The 21,436-nt window shown below is 38.4% G+C and overlaps 1 protein-coding gene across 2 annotated transcripts in view; it reads right to left on the reverse strand.

The window, feature by feature from the left end:
* The window catches only part of RHOBTB3 (Rho related BTB domain containing 3), a 53,569-nt gene extending 39,032 nt beyond the window's left edge, over nucleotides 1-14,537 (reverse strand). The window contains exons 1-3 of one of the 2 annotated variants that reach the window (XM_032403976.1): nucleotides 13,998-14,392; nucleotides 13,593-13,818; nucleotides 8,818-9,004 (exon numbers count right to left, since the gene is read on the reverse strand). In XM_032403976.1, coding sequence (XP_032259867.1) covers nucleotides 8,818-9,004; nucleotides 13,593-13,818; nucleotides 13,998-13,999 — 415 coding nt within the window. In that variant the 5' untranslated portion in view covers nucleotides 14,000-14,392. Of the gene's footprint in view, nucleotides 1-8,817; nucleotides 9,005-13,592; nucleotides 13,819-13,997 lie in introns of both variants that reach the window. The other variant, XM_032403975.1, reaches the window with a different exon arrangement.
* Nucleotides 14,538-21,436: the final 6,899 nt, after the last annotated feature.

Raw genomic sequence — 21,436 nt, forward strand, 5'->3', positions numbered from 1 at the left:
GGGGCAGAACCTTGAGTAAACAGCTTCTATCAGCACAAGGTAACACCCGGGAAGGGACTCAGCAGTGCGCCATCAGCAGCCAGCAGTCTGGTAACTGAGGGAGTTAAGTACAGTGGCCCCAAAGGGCATTTGGGGGGCACCTGCATGGCTCAGTCGGTTAAGCATCTGACTTGATTTCGGCTCAGGTCATGATCTCAGGGTCGTGAGATCAAGCCCCACATGGGGCTCTGCACTCAGCATGCAGTCTGCTTGAGATTCTTGCCCCCTCCCTCTCCGTCCCTCTCTACTTCCCCCCCTGCTTGCTCTCTCTCTCTCTAAAATAAACAAATAAAAATCTTAAAAAAAAAAAAAGTTTAAAAAAAGGACATTTGGGCAACTTCCCACAGCCTACACAACAACTTCCTTACCAGTGAACTGCATATAGGTGAACCATATATATGTACACAAAGGATATCTAGTGTATGTGAGTGCTACGTATATAACTATGTAGGTAATTTTAGCTTCATTGAAAGCATTTTAGAGCTCAGAAACCAGGAATTTACATCCTCCTTTTGCAGAGGAGGAAACTGGGGCTCAGGGAAGATAAGTGACTTGTCCAAGTCTCTTTGTGTGTCAGAGATGGAAAAACAATGATAACACTGTTACTTGCTCTATCTGATAAGTAAAGTGATATCAAAAGATAAGATAAAAATTTAGTTTGAGTAAAGACACAGTGATTTAAAAGTTAAGCATGGGTTCTCAAAATTAAGCCCTGAATTCTGAGTTTTTGCTTTACTTCTTCCAGGATCATCTTGGGTTTGGAGCACATAAAGTTTTTATACAGAATTTAGCCTATCTTGAAAAATAACACATTGGTATTTCACATTCTTTACAAAGATTCATAAACAGTGCCTTTGATTTTCTGAAGACAGAGGCCTTCTTATGTCTACAAAGCTCTCCTTATGTTGATGGAATGGGGTGAGTAGGCAGCCCATCTTATTAAACTGTATTTCTAAACAAAAATAAAGCAACGTGTTTCAAGTGGAAAATTAAGTGAACATAATGTAAAATAATTTTTAACAAATAATCTTGATTTGAAGGAAAATCCAGCTAATTTCAGATTTAACCCAGCTGAGCAGGGTTTTCCGCTGTGTATAGCCATGGCCCTTTACTGACATACACGCCTAGAAAATTCCTCTTCACATCTAGTCTTCCTATCTCCTCTGCAGCACAGAAGACATTGGTTTTTGTTCACATGCACCCAAAAGGAAAAAAACGTCTCGTCATTATGTGGTGGGTATAGCACGAAAACCAACAAAACATTTATAAAATAAATAAACCTACATTATGCATTTCAGCAGGAACCATAAGAGGACCCAAAATAATTTTAAATTGCGGTGCCTTCTTCAGGAGATCACTCCTGTGAGCCTACCTCAGGGTCACAGGGACTCTGGACATCAGTGTTACACTTCTAGTTAACACTGTAGTCTTTGTTCCTTCTCTTATGTGACATCTTTTAAGGTGTTATCACAAATGTCTATTTTTTTTTTTTAAAGCAAACACATTGTAACTCTGGAATTCAAATGAATGGCATCTCTTTCAAAGCAGGGGTTTTCAGAATCTGTAGGGTGATTCTTAACAATGTTGCCAAGTGCTTGAAAGTTTTAGAAATCTTTTTAAGAATTCTAGCCTAGCAATGTACTCGACTCTATCAGAACTTCAAAAAGAAAAGAAGACACGATGCCCATTTTGGGGAGCTTAAGGCTATGAATACCCCTAGGCATGTTCAGAAAAAAAAAATTCTCTTTTAAAGACAGGTTCAATATTTAGTAAAAGCCAAAAATTTGTTCAAAGCCAAATGTGATGAAGAAGACATACAAGTCAAGCTTGTCAAAACATGTGTAACAAAGGAAAATGATGAGACTGTGTTTGCTGAACTAATTCTAAAAAGAGCTCAAGAGAGGAACTATCAGGAGAACACACAGCACAGCTCCATGTATTGCAAGGGACTGGGGGAGGGAAGCAATAAAAATCCTCGGGTTGAATATCAGATTTAGCTTGGTAATTACTTTGCAATCACATCTATATGTGAAATTAATTTCATCTTGTTTAAAACCATTCATCCACTAACTGAACAAATGTTTATTGAGTATCTACCATATATCAAACAAGAAATATACACAGATAAAAGCTCATAGTCAACTGAGCCAACATAGACGTGACTGCAAATTATAATATAATACATATAATAAATACTAAAATAAAGTATGCAAAATCACCATGGGAACAGAAGGGAAGAAACTGACTCTGCCTGGGGATTATGGAAGGCTTCACAGAAGAGGTAGTGATTTACTGGATAAGTATGAATTGGCCGTGTAGGTATGACAGGAGTTGTGCAGAGGGGCACTCCCATTAGAGGGTAGAGCATATGCAGAGATCTGGATGTAAGAAAAAAACAACAACACATTAGCTTCCAGTTACAAAATGGCAAGCTAAGCCCACAACTCCTCTCCCTGTCAAACCACAGAAACGATTAAACAAAGAGGGGAGAGGGAGGGGAGGAGAAAGGAGAGGGAAATGGAGGGAAGGAAGAAAGGGAGGCGTGGGAGAAGGAGGAAGGGAAGTGTGCATATATAGAAACACTCAAAAATTAAGTGGAGAGAAACTCATCAGCCCAGAAAGGAGGAGTGCCTAATGGCTGAAGGCAGATAGCATAGGACCAAAGAGGGAAGCTGAAGCTCAGAGGACAGGTGGGAAGTCACACACTGGGCAACATCAAGAATACTCACTGCTCAATCATGGAGGAGCAACAAGGAGGCCCATGGACAACTGAGTGGAGATCAGCTGGACACCCCACTGGTAGCAGCGAGGCCTGCAAATCTCATATGAGCTCTCACTCCCACCCCAACCTCAGAGAGCAGTTGGGCAGAGGAGGAGAAAGGCGTTAATCCAACAGAGAATCTAAACTGCAAAACTAGGCAAATTAAGAATTATCCAACATTTAAGAAGCCTCCATACTATGAAATAAAATCTCATCAAATGAAAAGATTTAGATTGTCCTCCTTAAAAAAACTCAGTAGACCAATCAAAACAGAATCTTAAATTAAGTATAATTAACTGAGAGAGGTTTTCTTCTTGAAGTATTTACATTCTTAAAACAGGTAGAAGAAATTATGAAAAACAACCAATTAGAGATCTTGGATATGAAAAGCTGTGAAAATTTTTAAAAATGTAATAATGCAAAAGAGCAGGATAGACCCTGCAGAAGTAATTTGTGAGTTTGGGAAAAAGACCAAAGAATTCTCCTATAACACAACACAGAGAAATAAAGGTTATTTCTCCTATAACACAACACAGAGAAATATAAAAGAAAAATAGGAGAAACAAAGGAGAGATCCAAAAGTTTCAACATCAGTCTAATAAGAGTCCAAAAAGGAGAGAATAGAGAAAATAGAGGGAAGGTGATATCTGAAGAAATCAAGAATCTGAAGATCAAGAAATCAATATCTGAAGTTGAGACTTTCCCAGATCTAAAAAAAGACATTAAATTCAAGTAGTTCAGTGTGTCAGGTACATAAGACACAAAAGATCATGCCTACAAGGCTGCAGAAGTAGTCAGGAGATAGATCGTGAAGGATCATGTCTTTTAGGTAAGATGTTACAAGAGAAAATTGTTGAAGTGAGATACAAATACTGGATTGGAAAAAGAGTATCAATGGGAACTCATGATTAAAAGATATATATTTGGACTCTGAAAAACAAACTGAGGGTTCTAGAGGGGAGGGGGGTGGGGGGATCAGTTAGCATGGTGATGGCTATTAAGGAGGGCACGTACTGAATGGAGCACTGGGTGTTATACGCAAACAATGAATCATGGAACACTACATCAAAAACCAATGATGTAATATATGGTGATTAACATAACATAATAAAAATTTTTAAAAAAATTAAAATAAAAAATCAAGGAAATTTTTTTAAAAAGATATATATTTAAAAAAAAATATATATATATATCCAATGAAAGGGCCTTGAAGCAATGACACTTAAGGTTATGAACACCCCTAAAGCCCTGATCTTGGTTTCTAAATATCATTGCTCACTAAATGGAACCAGGGCTCCCTTGAAGAAATGACTGATTGATTCCAGGTGAGCCTGGGACATCTGATGCCAGAAAATTAGGAAGCACTCAAAAATTAATTGGAACTAGCTTGAAAAGACTCCCTCCATGCAAATTTGGAGTAATACGAGCAACAGAAAAAATAATGAGAAGAACAGATTATAAAATATTGAATTTAAAAAACAAATCCATGAATTATAATGATTCTAAAAGAAAGATGTGGGAGCAGAGAGAAGGGAAAGCTCTATTTACAGAATAATACCAACTAATAAGTGTAGGTGGAATGATAGAAAATCACTATTTTGCAACCACAGTTATCATAACTAAAGGAATTATGCAAAATAATGGGCTTAGATTCTTTAAAAATGTCAATGTCATGAAAGACTAAAAACAAAACACACACACACAAAAACAGGCTGGGGAACTGTTCTGGATTAAAAGAGACCAGAGAGACATTAGAGACACATAACAATTAAATGCAGTATGTAGTCCTTAATTTTATCCTGGATTAAAAAAATAGCTTTGGAACAACTGAGAAAATCTGAATGTGGATTATGTTTAAAATAATAGTATAATAGATAATAGTATCTCACATTTCTTGAATGATGACTGGATTATGGCTGATAGGAAAATGGCTCTGTCTTAGACAATACATGCTTAAGTAATTAGGATTGAAGGAAAAAAAAAGAAATCCCATAATTTTATAATTCCCTCCCAAATGAAAAAAGAGAGAGAGAGAGAGTCTGTGTGTATGTGTTTGTAATCTCTGGGGTTCACTGTTCTATTCTGCTCAAATTTCTTGGGTTTGAAATTTTGCAAATAAAAGGGAAAAAGAAGAAAGTTTCTAAAGAATTTAAAGTATTGACTTTCATGATCTGACTTGTATTCTAGGATGATTATTCTGAGAGGATTTATTTCAGAAAGGAGCAAAGCAGGAATAGGAGACCACAGGTCAATTCACCATTAAGCTGATAAAGCCTAAGTGTGAGGGCTCTTGTCTTATGGGTCCTTTCCAAAGCCTTGGGAGAAACCTGGGCAATAGATTCTTTCACATAGTCATATGCTTTTATAAAATTTGCAAAATAAGATATTCTAACTACATTTGGTTAAGACCACTGTCTCCTTCCACTCCAACTCACTTGTATGTCAGGCAGCTTGGGAATAATGACAGGCATCTTCGGGATCCTGCTAATGGGAATTTAAATTTAGGTTTAGTGAGATACTATTTGTGGTTTGCAGTCACTTCCTTGTACAGTTAAATGTCTGAGAACTGTCCTGGTACACAAATAGCCCTGAGGGATGCTTCTGCCACCCGCTGAGCAGACTTGTTTGGTGTCCTGAAACAAAGATGCCCAGCTGAAAGAGGAGCACAACACAAACCATAGTGCCCAGCTCCAAATCATGTGAAGAGCGAACAAACACGCTGGGAAAAAAACTAACTATAATTGTCTTCTCTATATAGAAAATATCGAAAGTGGTTATCATATGAAGAAGTAATCAAAGACTATGCAGCCAACAAATATAAGAAAACTTAAAGAAATGTCAAGCTGTTAAATAACGGAAATATTTTTAAATGTTTGTGGTATTTGACAGCTTTCTATTTTTTTTAATTTTTTATTTAAATTCTATTAGCCAACATAGAGTACTTCATTAGTTTCAGATGTAGTGTTCAATGATTCATCAGTTGCGTATAACACCCAGTACTCATCACATCACATGCCCTCCTAATGCCCATCACCAATTACCCCATCCCCCCACCCACCTCCCCTCCAGGAACCCTCAGTGTGTTTCCTAGAGTTAAGAGTCTCTCATGGTTTTTCTCACTCTCTGATGACTTCCCATTCAGTTTTCCCTCCCTTCCTCTATGATGCTCTGCATTCTTTCTTATATTCCACATATAAGTGAAACCATATGATAATCGTCTTTCTCTGATTAACTTTTTCACTCAGTGTAATCCCCTCCAGTTTCAGCCACGTCAATGTAAATGGTAAGTATTCATCCTTTCTGATGGCCAAGTAATATTCCATTGTATACATATACCACATCTTCCTTATCCATTCATCTGTGGATGGACATCTCGGCTCTTTCCATAGTCTGGCTATTGTGGACATTGCTGCTATTAACATTGGGGCGCAGGTGCCCCTTTGGATCACTACATTTGTATCTTTAGGGTAAATACCTAATAGTGCAATTGCTGGGTCATAGGGTAGCTCTATTTTTAACTTCTTGAGGAACCTCTATACCGTTTTCCAAAGTAGCTGCCCCAGCTTGCATTCCCACCAACAGTGTAAGAGGGTTTCCCTTTCTCAGCATCCTCGCCAACATTTGTTGTTTCCTGTCTTGTTAATTATAGCCATTCTGACCGGTGTGAGGTGGCATTTCGTGGTTTTATTTGATGGCTTTTTAGATTTGCAACTTGTCATGCTTCCTTTTCTCATTCTAAATATTCATGTGGTGTGTGTGTGTTATCTATAATATTGTCATTTTTTTCCTTACAAAGGACCTCTAGAACTGTATAAGTTTCAGGTCCTACAAGATCAGGAACTGCCCCTTTAGGCCAAAAAGAAGACAGATAAGTAAATGACTAGGATCTGAAATCCAATGAAGACAAAGAGAAAGCAATGAATTTGAGGTTTTTTTGAAATGTGAAAACAAAAGAGCTTCCTAGTCCACTGGATTTGGGGGATGGGAGGAAAGTTGGGTTGGATGGTTCTAGTTTGGGTGAATGGATAGTTTTGGCATCATTCACCAAGACAGGGAATTCAGCAGAAAGAGGAAGATTCTGTGGTGATACAGATTGGAAGAGAAACTAGAGTGGGAGAAAGAGACTGGGTAGTCATCAGTGTCTATACATGGGAAGGGAGAGCAACAGATTAACAGCTTCAAGGTTAGAGCAAATAGCAAGAAGAGGTGAAGCCAAAGGATGGAACCCTGGCAACAAGGAAGGACGTGTTGGTTCAATATGTGTAGGTGTGTGGGGGGGGTCTTGACCAGTAAGAAGACAGAGAATTGAAACAACCAAGAAAGAAAGAGTAGCTTTTTTAAATGGAGGGAGAGATGTGTTTGAATAATCTCAAAGGGTGAATTGTTATTAAAATATAAATTAAAGTGTAAATGAAATGGAAATCAAATTTGGCAATAAGCATTTAACTGGTAACCCTGAGTGAGAACAAACCCAATGTAATTGTGAAAGTCAAAGTCAGACTATAGTGGACTAAAGAATAAATGGGAGGTCAGGAAGTGGACTCAGGAAGTGTGGGTGACTCTTTCAAGAATCGAGGCCAGCAATAAAAAGAAACATAGGGAAGTAGAGGGGATGTGGGGTCAAGGAAGGGTCAGGCCTGCTTTATTTGTGTCTTCTAATGCTAAACCATATACCTACCCTATGACTATGACCCAAAATCCTACTTCTAGGAAGCAACTTAAACATCATGAAAAGGAGAATGAATAAATACGTTACAGCACATTCACACAGCTGAAAAATACACAGCAAAATAACAAATTATAGATAAGAGCAACATGGATGAATATCAGTATTTTGCTAACTGAAATTAGATACAAGATACTACATACAGTATAATTCCATGAATATGAAGTTCCAGAATAGGTAAAACTATTCTATACTGTTAGAAGTCAGAAGAGTGGTCATCCCTGGGGAGGGGGCTAGTAACTGGGAAGAAGCATGAGAGCCTTCCAAAGTGAAGCAGATGTTCTCTATCTTGACCTGTGAGATGCTGCATGGATGTATATATATGTAAAAACACATTAAGCTGCACCATGGTACCTAGTGAACTTTATGTCCCTTACTTCGCTATACCTTAATGAAAAGAAAAAAAAAAAAGATAATAGGAAGGGAAAAAATGAAGGGGGGAAATCTGAGGAGGAGACAAACCATGAGAGACTATGGACTCTGAGAAACAAACTGAGGGTTCTAGAGGGGAGGGGGGTGGGGGATGGGTTGGCCTGGTGATGGGTATTAAAGAGGGCACGTTCTGCATGGAGCACTGGGTGTTATACACAAACAATGAATCGTGGAACACTACCTCAAAAACTAATGATGTAATGTATGGTGACTAACATAACATAATAAAATAAAATTTTTTTAAAAAAGGAAAAAATAAACGAATAAAATTTTAAAGACAGCTTCACTGAGGAAATACCACTCAAAAGACTATCGGAATACCACAAAACCAAAGCGAATTCTGAGTTGGCCCTCGGATATCTGACAATGACATGCCCAGCAGCAGCTGCCGGAACGGACTGAACCAACGGAATCCATCATCCGTGGCATAAATGATCCTCTCTCAGGCGGTACCATCAGCGTCTCCAGCTCACTCGTTCCCAGCTACCTAAAAATCCTGCTCCCAAGACCAATCCTTCTGCAGACAATCTATCCTTCCCACTGGACGGACCAGAGCTCAGCGCCAGCCTCATACCTCTCCTGTACCAAAAGAATACAATCACCGACTTCCTTCACTTCTGCAGAAGAGCAATTTAGAAGACAGATTTGTACGCATCAGAATCCCAGCAGTCGTCTGTGACACTTTCTTTTGATGTCTCACTATCATATCCAGTGATGAAGAGAGAAGAGCTGGCATTTGAAGTCATTTTTTTTCCAAAAAAAAAACCCAGAACCATATGAATTATTAATAAACTGAACACTATTTAAAATTAACATGGTACCTGCACTCTTATCATAAGAAGAAAAATTAAATACTTACCATTTTGTCTGGTACCAACAGCAGCAATGATTACTGGAACTGAATTTAATGCCCTTTTTATCACCGGAATATAATTATCCTTTACTTCGTGGAATGAGAACTTGTCATTTACGTTGTATTTGATGACAATGATGTCGGCACTCCCGATTAGGTTTCTAGAGGTATACCAATCACTGTCAAAAATGTCCTAAACCAAAATGCAAAGAGCACTCCTTAGTCTACTTGTCTTCAAATCAGTCATGAAATAAAATGGGACACATACCGTTTTTTGCTATAGTTTAATTTTTGGAATTCATAAAAAGAATTTTTTTTCAAATAAGTAACTACCTAAAATTAAAAATGTTTGAAGCCTACCAACTCTTCTATTTTTATGTATTCATTTAGCCTAGACAGCAGTGTAGTTGTTGTACTATAAAGCAGATCTAGAGAATTACTGAGAGTCTGATGAAATAAGCAAGCCCTTTCAGTATTTGTACTTAAAAATAAGCACTTTGTTTTAAAATTATGCCATACTTTTATCACCTAAAAACTTTGAAAATGTTAGCACTACGCATTAGATGCCAGAGCATCAGTATGAATAAGGAAGCTTCAAAGGATTTTCTGTGACCCAATTAGACACTGCAGGATTGCTCACTGTTTTAAACTGCAATACACTGTGAATTCTGTGGAGTTCCATATATTGTATACATATTTTAAAAATCTATATATACTTTCCAACTTTATCCATCCTTTGGACAGTACTGTATATGTATAATGTACATGTATGTGTAGGGACATATGTTTCATAAAAAGATACTGTGTATTATAAGGTGTCAATGTGGTAAGGAACAGATTTTCAATTCATGTATTTAGCTTATATAAGTTAAAAATTCAGGAGAAACTTTTCAATTTTGAAATTTTCACTTCTGGACTATAGTTAATAATATTTATAATTAGAATCAGGGCCAAAAGTAATTTATTATGAAGCCTACTCCTTAAAAGCTTTGGTATTTTTTAAAAGTATTTTTTCAAAGTTTTTATGTGAATAGTAGCATAAGAAAAATATATATCTTAATACCACTGCTAAATATGCATTAGTAGGTTTCTTCTCATATTCTAGTTAACTATTAATCATTATTTGTCCTTTCATGCGGCCTTTGGCATATATCTCCAGAATATATTAAAGCTAGATTAAGAAAACAGTTAGATGTGGTTAACAGGTCCAAAAACTGTTGGGCTATGAAAGTTTGCACTTTGAAATATGAGTCCAAAACAGGGTAATAATGCTGGAATCAGTCAATCAAGATCCATGTGACAGAGCTTCTACCATATGATGGAAAATTCTAGAGAAGTGTTACACAGCAATGCCCTTTTGCAAAGAGAGCTGCTTCTCACCAGTACCTCCACGGTGTCCGGCAAAGCCTCTCCCAATTCCCTATATCCAGCCCAACCCACCCACTTCCTACAAGTACACTCAGAGTAATAAGAACTACAGAATTTTTAGATATAAATACCCTACTGAAAACAGGAGCACTTAAAAAGGAAGATTAAAAGGACCAAAAAAGAAAAATAGGCAAACTATGGGAATATAAACATCAAAGGCAAAGTCTTGAACTTGAACTAAGAGGGGGGAGAAGTGAAGTGGGACACAGATCAAGAAAATGTGAAAGCTTCCCAGCAGAGCTCTACGCTAATTTCCAAATCCCAAACCACAAACCCATTCAGTTCCAATTGTATCTGTTATAGTATCCAAGCTCGAAGTATGCAAGCATAACAAGGGTACACAAGTATAACAAAGAAAGACAACAAAGTCAGATGAATGGAATAAAAAACAACAACAAAAACTAAACATAGGTGGGACCAACATTAAACAGCCATTTAACTGAGAGAACAAATCAAAAGTAACTGCTCTTTGCATTCCAAACAGTTTAAAATTCCAGAGTTACTGGAGAGGTGTACTGGGAGAAAAGGAGACTTTTAGAGGAAAATGTCATGAGAAAATGGGTTTTGGCATCAGTATCACTGTTGTATCGAGGATATAAAAACTACAAATAATTTTATTTTTAACACAAATCAGAATTTCAAACCCTGCACAAAAAAATTGTACATGTATTACCTCACTGCTTTTTGTGGAATATTTTTGGTAAACAGGAAAAGATCTAGAAATAAAATAACATAACTGCACAAAAAAAGGAGGGTGGGTCTGAGAGAGACATACCAAATAATGAACTACATAAAATGAATCTGAAGCACATTTATATTGAAAGTGCCAACTATATACAGCAAGGATCCAGAGTGAGGCTACGGATCTACAGAAGAAACTAGAAAAGAGAAGCACAAACTATCTCATTCCGATTCCAAGGAAACAACACCACATTTCTAATCAAGCTATGTCAAAGAGAAAATGCTCCCTTGGTTTCTAGAAATACGAAGGAAATCAAATTCTCCCTCCCCTTGTAAATCAGTTCCAGGATTTCCTCTAGGAGGTTATGCAACACAAGAGTTGGAGCCACATTGAGAGAATGGAACTCATCTTTTTAAAAATAATCCAAAATTTTACAGCAAAACAACAACTTTATTCTACTTGACGGCGGGGCTGCAAATACAGCACCTACTAAGTACCAGCACTGCTGCCTCAATGTACTGTATTTGTGTAAGTCTTGAATGATGTGTAGGAAAACTTTACTTTTGCTTAGTATAAGTGATACATGGTTATACTAACATTGCAATAAACACTGTATTACTATAGCAGCTACCACCTCGAGTACCTACTACATGTCAGCTTCTATCCTAAGAACTTTACATGTATTATCTCATTTACTCTTCCGCACAGCCCCAGAGGGGCAGGGAGTCTTTAGGAGGCAGGCAGTCTTTTTATTTTATACATAGGGAAAAATAGGGCTAAGAGAAGATAGTTGACTCACCAAGGAAAACCACTAAATAGCAATGTGGGGATCTGAAATCAGGTCCTTTTGCTATCAAAACCTGTGCTCTATCTGCTTTGCTATACTGAATATTCTGTTCCAGTACCTGTCAAGTATCAGCTGATAAATACAATCAACTTGAATATCTCTGATGGACTTTTACTTACCACCAAGAAAAGAAAAGCACCTTATAAAGAGAAGCTCTACAAATATATTCCCTTATGCTTGAAGATCATTATAACCCAAAAAAGTGTACCCATACTCAATGCCTTTAACAGGACCAGAGTCTAAACAAACAAAAGGTGATTAGCACAATAAAGCACAACAATCAGTATACAGCAAAAATCTAGACTACAAAAGGTTATTTTAACCCTTTTGGAAGATTTCATTTACTACAATACCTGGGATCACAAGTATTATTTTTTGCCAAGTTAACAACATAAACAGGAAAGAGTTAACAGCTCGAAGAAAAAACAGGAAAAGTAATCCTAACATCCTAATTCAGCTTATTTTATTTTCCCTACGTTTATTTACTCTATTCACTCAACATTTGTTCAACTGGGTGTAAAACCATTAAGTTTTTAAACTGTACGATCTTTCACAATGAAATGGCCAAAGTAAGTGTTTCATTTGCTTGCACGGACTAGCCAGTGGGTTCCTTCTTATGACTGGCATCATCACTGTGATAAATGGGAGTTTAATATCATCCTGGTTATTGAAAAAACCTGTTTTTCATTTATTTTAGCCCATTAACATAAATATCCTTTAACTGAAAATTTATTTGAGCTAGTGATCTCTTCATCCCGTAATTTGCATAAGTAATTTTTCTAGGTACATTCCATACATTCCTTTAGAAAGGTGTATTAATTCCCTATAGCACATAATACAGTTTTTTTTTTTAAATTGATCTTTAAACGTAAAATCTCACATAATGATAATTTGTATTCTTTTTCAGACACCAAGCTTTCTTCTGTTACAAAATATAATCTTTAGCTTTAGTTATCATATTATAACTCCAATACCAGTAAAGAATCAGAGATTTCCAAATAAGATTAGATGAAAACATTTAAATAATTACTGTTATTGCATATTACATTATTATATTATTGCGTACTGAAAATACTTATGTGTCAGAGAGTGGATTCCTTTCTCCTTTTATCAAGCACTCAAGAATCAGACTAGAATTTTATCGACTTCATTACAATTTCTTTTAATTATTGCAAATTTTAAAGCTTTTTGAAAATTCCAAGCAGTATTATTTCTGATTTATGTGTCACTGAAAATAAACGGCTAATATATCAAGAGTATCTGCATTATTAAAATTAAAAACACTAATTAAAATTTTCAAAGGTGGATAGTGTTATAAATGAGTGGTTTAAAATTAATTCTCAGTCCCTGTCTCTTCGTCTCCTCTCCAGGGGTCCTATTCCTGAACTGTTCCAGTGAAATTTATTTTTGCTTGTGTTGAGCTTTCAGAGGACTTTATTTTTAGAACACTAATATTACACTATCACCCACAGGGTAGGCATGAAAAAACATTGCTCTCTGCTGGTGAAACTTAGTGACCCCGTCCCTTGGGGTTGCCACATTCAACTGCCAGCTACCAAGGGACAACCTACAGTCGTGAAGTGTGCGAGTAAGTGCTCCATGTTGCCACTGGGGCTTTTTGCCTTCTAAGAGGGTTCTCTGACCGGGCTGCCCCCTGCCTAATGAAACAAAGGAAAACAAAGATTTCCCCCCAAATGTTTAAAAACTCCACCCAGGTGACCCGGACGGTCCACATTCATGAAAGGGGGAAAAGGAAGAGGAGGGAAAAAAACAATTAAAGGAAAGCTCCGTTATCCTCGGCACAGAGCAGCTGCCACCCCTTACCCAGACGGGACAGTCGTGGACCACCAGCTTGACATTGCCAAACGCGCTGGCCTGATACTCGGTGAACACCGGCCGTGCGACCGTGCTGGTCGCATTCAGCAACAAGCTGCTTTCGTCCCCCGAGACCAGCGGGCTTCTCCCCAGGTAAGTGCGGATGAGCCCCGACGGCCGATTGTCCTGGTGAAACGCGTCCCCCTCGTTCCCCAGCGCCACGATGTGAATGGACCTACACGACAGAGAGGGGGCCAGGGGGAGAAGAGGCGCGTGGTCAGCGCGAGGATCACTTTAATCCGAACAGGAAGGGCGGGGGGCAGCGCGCGGCGAGGATGAGCAAGAGCCCCTCGCGCTGGGGCGCACGACACGCGCTGGGGTAGAGACAATGGCAGGACCGCGACGTGTACGTACATGATCTCAAATCCAAGGGCAGGGCGGCGACTCGGAGAAAAGCGGCTCCTCGCGGCCTCTCGGGGCCAGGCGGCGGCGTATTTACCCGCAATCAGCTCATCCCCGGCCGCGTCCCCCTCGCGCGCCTCCACCGCGGCGCGGCCGACGCAGAGTGGGCCCGCGCGAGCGAGCGAGCGAGCGAGCGACAAGGGGGCCGGGGACGTGCGAGTCGGGCCGTGTGCGCGCTGCCAACCAGTCAGGAAGTGCCCGGGAACATCCCGAGCGGCCCGCCGCTCCCCGCCTCCCCGGCCGCCGCCGCCGCCGCCAAGAGTGGCCAGGCGCCCGGGCGCTGCAGCCCCCTCTCTGCCGCGCTCCCTGGGCAGGGCAGCTGTCGCCTCCTGCTGCTGCTGCTCCTCCTTCTGGCCGAGAGTGGCTTAGGAGAAAAGCCGGGGCCTCCGCCCCCTTGGCTGGCCTGGCGGGCGGGCGCAGCACGTGCTGGCCTTGGGGGTCGAGCGGACGCCGGGGGCGCGCTCCCCGCTGGGGCCCCCGGGCCTGGCGGCGGCGGCCAAATACAAAGGAGCAGCCCGCACAGGGCCTCGCGGAATATAAATTAATAAATGCAGCGCCCAAGCCTGAGAGCTCCTGATCGCCAATCCGCCTACAGCAAGTTTGTTCAACTCGAAAGGCTGTAACCAGAGCCAGGGAAAGGGGGGTGGGGCGGTGAGGCCCCCGCTCCCTAAAGACTGGGGAAAAAGGAGGTTAGGGAAGCTAGGCATTCAGGCCCGTGGGCCGCTCCGGCAGCCCAATTTTTTTTCCCCCCTTGGCCTTGACGGAAAGTGTTTTACCACGTCTGCCGCTTTGTCATTTGTCAACATGCACTACAGCTGTTTTCTAAAATCATACTTGTGAGAAAAAAAAATAAAGGCAACATTCATGCTGGTGCAGAAAGGGTTCTTTGTTCACACACCAACTAATTTGCTAATATCGCTTTTGAGGGATTATTTACTATTTCAAGCTATATTTGGCATATTTTACCAAAAACTGCAGGGTTTTTTTTTTAAGTGCTGGGGTTCTTATTGTCATAGTTGTAAAAAGAAGTTGCGTGTGAGGTGTTTAACGTGTTTACAAGCTAGATGCTAGTTTACTTGGAGATTTTCAGTACACATAATGGCTACATATTTAATAATAGCTCCTTAGACCAACTGAAATAATCACGATCATGCTAATGCAAGGATACTTCAGATTCTTTCATGAAAACGCACTGAAGTAAAGGTTATGAAGGTCTCTAAAGGGCCTCAGACTACCTTAATGCAAATGAACACTGGAATCCACTAACACCAAGAAGGGCCAGAGGTTACTGTGGGACTCAGCTTCTCCATAAACATAAAAATTCTCACAAGTGCTCTGTGTTGAAAGCGTTCTTATTTATCCCTTTCCTTATTTATTTTGCTCTACTTTAAAATTTCTTTTCTCAAAAGAGCTATTTTGAGGGCATGAGGTACTGAAGAGGTACTGAGGTACTGAGTAGGGCAGTGAGAAGACTAGGGTAAGAGGCCTTTGGAATGTGAACAGCTTTTTATTATGGGCCCTTGCTGCTCAGTTGGAAGCAGTATAATACAGTTTCTCATGCTCATAGGGTGTGACAAGAGGCATTCATTCTGTAGTCACTGATTTTTTTAAAAAAATCTAGTTTCCCTTGCACTAAGTATAATTTCTCTTTTAGTCTCTAGAACATAAGCCATCCTGAAATATTTAAGAGTTTAGGATCACCTTTTCTCTTGGGTCAATAGAAAATATATTTTCTTGTCAGTGCCCTCTAGTAACCACAGGTCAAAAACAAAGACACTAACCATGAATGGATAAAGAAAATGTGGTATGTACCTACAATGAAACATTTGGACTTGAAAAGGAAGGAAATCCTGTCATCTGTTACAACATGAATGAATCTTGAGGGCATTATGCTAAGTGAAATAAGTCAGTCACGAAAAGACAAATACTGCATTATTCCACTTACATCAGGTATTTAAGCTAGTCAAACTCTTAGAAAGAATGGTGGTTACCAGGGACTGCGGGTGGGAAGAAATGGAGAGTTGTTCAATGGGTAGAGTTTCAGTTTTGCAAGATAAAGAAGTTCCAGAAATCTATTGAAACAAGATACATATAGTTAACACTACTGTAATGTACACTTAAAAATGGTGAAGATGATACATTTTATATGTTTTTGCCACAATATGAAAAAGGGGGATGGGAATTGGGAACTGGCAGGAAGAGAGACAGCATTCATTTTTTTCTCCTCTGTTATTGAGTAAGTGAGCCAGGCCTGTGCTAGGCAGGCATGGGAGATACTAAGATATATAAGACTCAAGTGTTACCCTTGAGAAACTTAGTCTATAATTAATGGTCACTATATTGTAAATATTAATCACCCAATCCTTTGAAAACATACTGGTTCCTTAAATAATTATAATACAGGCTCACACATTCAGTAACAGAGGTAGGTACAAAGTACAAGGATAAAAGTGAACATTAAGAAGAGATCTGTGCCTGTGTGTCATCAGAGAGGAGTTCATAGAAGAAGTAAACATTGTCTTGGGTCTTAAAGGATGAGGAGGAATTGTTAGATATGGAAGAAGAGGAGGGAGGAGGAAAGGGAAAGAGTTTTAGAAAGAATGGACAGACATCATGCAAATCACATGTAAAGTTATAGAGACATGGAAGATCATGGCTTGTTCAGGGAAAGGCAAGAGCTGAAATTCGTGTTAGAGTGCAGATGCCTCCTTATTACAACAAGCAAAAAAGAGACTGACTTCCCAAGAGATTTCCAAAATCAGACCTGATGATACTCAATTATAGATTAGGAATTCCTCTGTATATATGATGGAGCTCAGCTAGATGCTCACCAAACCCACCTTCTCTTCCAGGACCCATAGCTAAACTACATTTCCCAAAGTTTTTACATGTAGATAGACCCATATGATTAGTTTTTAGCAGTAGAATATAATCCCTGCTGAGCAGTTAAGAAAAGTATGCTTTCTCCACTCTCTTTTATCCCTCTTTCTCGTAATTGTATAAGCCAGGTCAATGTTGAAGCCATGTGTTTGAGATTGTTGGTCTGCCGCATCAAGGAGGCCTGGGTCCCTGAAGGACTGGTTATAGCAGAGCTGCCTCACAGCGTGCATTGTACTGGGACATGAGTGAGGAAATGGACCCTTATTGAGTTAAGCCAGACATTTTGTGGTCAATTATTACAGTAGCTAGTGTTACTGATCTTGGCTAATCCACCTGTGATCTTGGACCACAGATCACAGATGGTCCATTTCCTGATATCTTAAAGATTCTTTTCAGAATTATCTTAAGACTACTTTTTTATAATTATTTTCCTTTTATTTACAATGTTTATTTGGTTTATATATTTGTGGTTTCCCTCAGTAGCATTTAATAAAAAATTTACTTTTACCAGGGTGTAACAAATTCAATTATCATTATGTCCTCCAATCTCAAGGTCACTGGGGAAAACAAAAGCAAGTTCCTCTAGCCCAAACAATAGTTTTCCTATTTTCACAGCTGAAATGCCACTATTTTATATTCATTCTAATAGATGTTCTCATCCCCAGATAAAATGTAGCCACATATGCATATCAGATATGTATGAGGTAACTCAATGAGTTATTACTGATCCCCAGATCATGAATATTAATATACCAGCCTTTTAAAAATATGCTGATTTCTTAATGACTAGAGAGGAAGCAAGTGTTACTAAGGGTAGATCTGAAGAATTAAGGTTGGCATAAGATTTTTCCAACTGTGTTTCAAGGAAACTAGTTTTCCACCTGAGGAGGTCGGGGAGAAAGATGGATGCCTAGAGAGATCTGAGCACCACCTTCTCCCATCTCAATCAGACCAGTGTTATTGTCATCTAATTTTTAAAAAATATATTAGAGTTTCAAGTTTATTTTCAGTAAAAAAGAGGGGATTTCTAACATTAAAAAAAAAAAAACCACAAAATTTTAAAACACTTATCTAGAGCAAAGGTCTCCAAAGTGGGATACAGAATGTGACCCCTGAAATTTTAGAATAAAGTATTTGAATTTCTATGTACAAACACATATATTTTTTACCAAAAAAGAGGGGAAGAAATTAAGCTTTACTCATATTGAATGTGAGGACTGGCACCAGCACCCCACTTGATCCATAAGTGGGCAAGCACCTGGGGTGCTCTGGGAGGGAGGGAGCACAGCAGCACATAATAGAGGAAGGGAGGGCTCTCTCCTTTGTTCGCTTTCAACATATTGCCACATGGTGCAATTTCTGTATCTAACTAAGTGGATTTATGTATGATATTTAAGTAAACTAATTGTTACAGCATGGACCAATGGAGATAGTGTTCATAATGCAAGAACAGGCAAACACAATTGGCTGAGCTGACATTTCTGATGCCCTTTGGAATCTACATTGCAAAGTAAAAAACTAATGACTAATCAGATCTGACAAGGTGGCCATAATCATTGAAACTAGAAAGAACATTGTTTTAAATATGAATTTACACCTACTTGTACTGACTTTACCCTAAGTGTGTATCAGAGTTAATAGATGATGATATTCTGAACTGATTACAATTAGCTAACCATTTTAAACTAGGTATCCCAGCATGAAGGCAAAACTCCACGATATCTCCAGCATATTTAGTAATGTACTATTTAAGCCAATACTTTAAAGAAAATTCATATATTACAAATGCTAAAAAGCCTCTTTGAGCTTTCTTAACACTGAAAGTCAAAAAGCAGCATACGATTGGGAAAACAGTTTTCTTCTTGCCAAGATGAAAATGTCTAAAATTATACATGGAACACAAATGGAAAAAAACAACTGCATTCCTTTGACAGTGAATACCTTGAGAATATGCACATAAAACACTGCTAAAGACCCCAAGACACGAGTATTGGAACAAGTTACACAATGTGGGAAGTTTACCATAAAGTCAAACTGAAAGCACAGATGTTTTTAATATGTCTCACTTTATGGTAGATAGATTCTGTTATGGTAGATTCTGTTTCAATGTGGTATTTACTAGACTGTGTTTCAATAATGAAATACATTTTAAAAGGACATTTTTTTGTAAGCCACTAAAGGAAAGCTATAGTAGAGAAGATAATCTTTCTCTGCTACTTCTTTAAATGGTATTTTAAGTAATACCTGCATTTTTAAAAATAAAAACTATGTTTTATGCAAAACTTGTGTAAGTGTAATCACTGATTGGTTAGTTGTTTTAACAAAAACTTTTTATTAAAGAAAAAATAAAAGGGAGGATTCCAAGCTAAGGTTACAGTGAGCACAACCACGTGAAACTCATTCATGGTACATCTTACAGACAGTTATTCCAGCAAAGAAGTTGGGGCCAGAATACATAGTACTATAAGATGTTAACAATGCAGTTAATTTTGTGCAAACAAGACTTGTGTAGAGTTTTTAAAAATTTCTTCATTGTGAAATATAACACATATACACAGAAAAGTGCATAAAACTTATCATAAGTTAGTAATTGTAAAGTAAACATTCCTAAACAGCTCCCAAATCAGAAAATAAGGTACCATCAGCATTCATGCAGGGTGCAGGCACCCGTGCTCACACGCACGCACACACACGCATGCGCGTGCAAACCCCTGGTGCCCCTCCTCAGTTACAGTCCTCTTCTTTTTTTAAGAGAGAATTATGAGCCTGACTTTTGTGATGATTATATATTTTCTATATAATTTTACTATCTGTGCATTCTTAAGCAAACATTTTTGTTTTGCTTCTTTTTGAACTTTTTATAAGTGGCATCACACTATATATACATTTTTATATCTTTGTTCTTATGTTCATCATTTGTCAAATTCATTCACGTGAATGTAGCTGTGGTTTATTCTTCTCGTTCATTTTTACTGCTGAATAGCATCCAGTGGATATATACAAAGCCATTTACTTATCCATCCCATTGTAGATGAACATGTGGGTTATTTGTAGTTTTTGCCTATTACAAACAAAGCCTCGAGGACCACTCTTGTTAAATATATTTGTGGGTATGCTAGGTCACAGGGTATGTGGATGTCCAACTTTGGTAGATAATACCTAACTGACATTAAAAGTAATTTTAATGTTTACACTCTTCTAACAGCAGGGCATGAGAATTCTCGCCTTAATCCTTTACATATTTAAGTATACTTGCTATATGTCAGATATTATATTAAGTACTTTATTGAGTTATTTAATTTTCATAATGGCCTTGATGAGTAGGTTCTATTACCATTCTAATTCACAGGACAGAAAACTGAGGCACAACAGACTAAGTAACTTGCCCACGGCTACATAAACAATGAGTAGGGGAGTTGGGATTCCAACTTAGTAGACTGGCTTGAGTCTATGCCCTCACCTACCATGCTATGTTGATGTTTGAAAATATTTCCTTATGTAATTTTTGTGATGAAAAACATTGCATGTAACCTATAAAAACTCGTATCTCATAGGACTTTTTAAACCCAGTTAAACATTTTTCAAATAAAATTTCCATGCCGTTTGAAGCCATTTGTTAAAAATATAAACATTTACAACACCTTCTCATTAGAGTGTAGAAACAAATGAGTAACAGGCAAATTGGAAATGTATTCATTAGATATTAACCAAAACCTTTACATAGCAAGTGGTACTGAAAAATAAGTATTGTGATTTAGTAACCCATCTAAGAAACAGTTCTTCCATTTAAATCCGTATATCTTTGTGAGCTCTTTTCAGAGAACCTCTAAATAAACTGAATGTAAAAGTAGGCATCTGGGGGCGCCTGGGTGGCTCAGTCAGTTAAGCGTCCAACTCTTGGTTTTGGCTCAGGTCATGACCTCAGGATCCTGGGATCAGCCCCACAGTGGGCTCCCTGCTTAGCATGAAGTCTGCTTCAGGATTCTCTCTCTCCCTCTCCCTCTGCCGCTTCTCCAGCTTGCTTGTGTGCTCTCCTCTCTCTCAAATAAATAAATAAATCTTTAAAAAAAAAAAAAGCAGACATCTGTGTTGCTGTTTCACAAAATATTAAACCAAGATTTAAAAAATACTGAGACACATTTAATTATTGTTCTCTCTAAAAGGCTTTATAAACAGTAACATTTTAGAGAAAATGTATTTTGTATTATTATTAATACAGTTTACATTTATTTAAAATATTATTTACTTCATCTTTATCTCATCTATTGAAATCTTTCTGTTTCAGTATGTTATATTGTATTCTTAATGAGTATATGCATGTAATTTATGAAGATATTGACGGTATGCTCAAAATTCTTTCTTTTAGGGTACTCAGTCAAAACCAGTTTAGAGACTATGGATCTGACAGCTTGGGCTGTGCTCTAGAGAACAAGCTTAGGGAAACATGGTAGCGGAGTCCTGTACTGCCAGGATGCAGAATAGGGCATCAGGGCTAGCTGCTGGAGGGAGGC

The sequence above is a fragment of the Phoca vitulina genome, unplaced genomic scaffold, assembly GCF_004348235.1.
Source record: "Phoca vitulina isolate PV1807 unplaced genomic scaffold, GSC_HSeal_1.0 scaffold6, whole genome shotgun sequence".
NCBI lineage: Eukaryota > Metazoa > Chordata > Mammalia > Carnivora > Phocidae > Phoca > Phoca vitulina.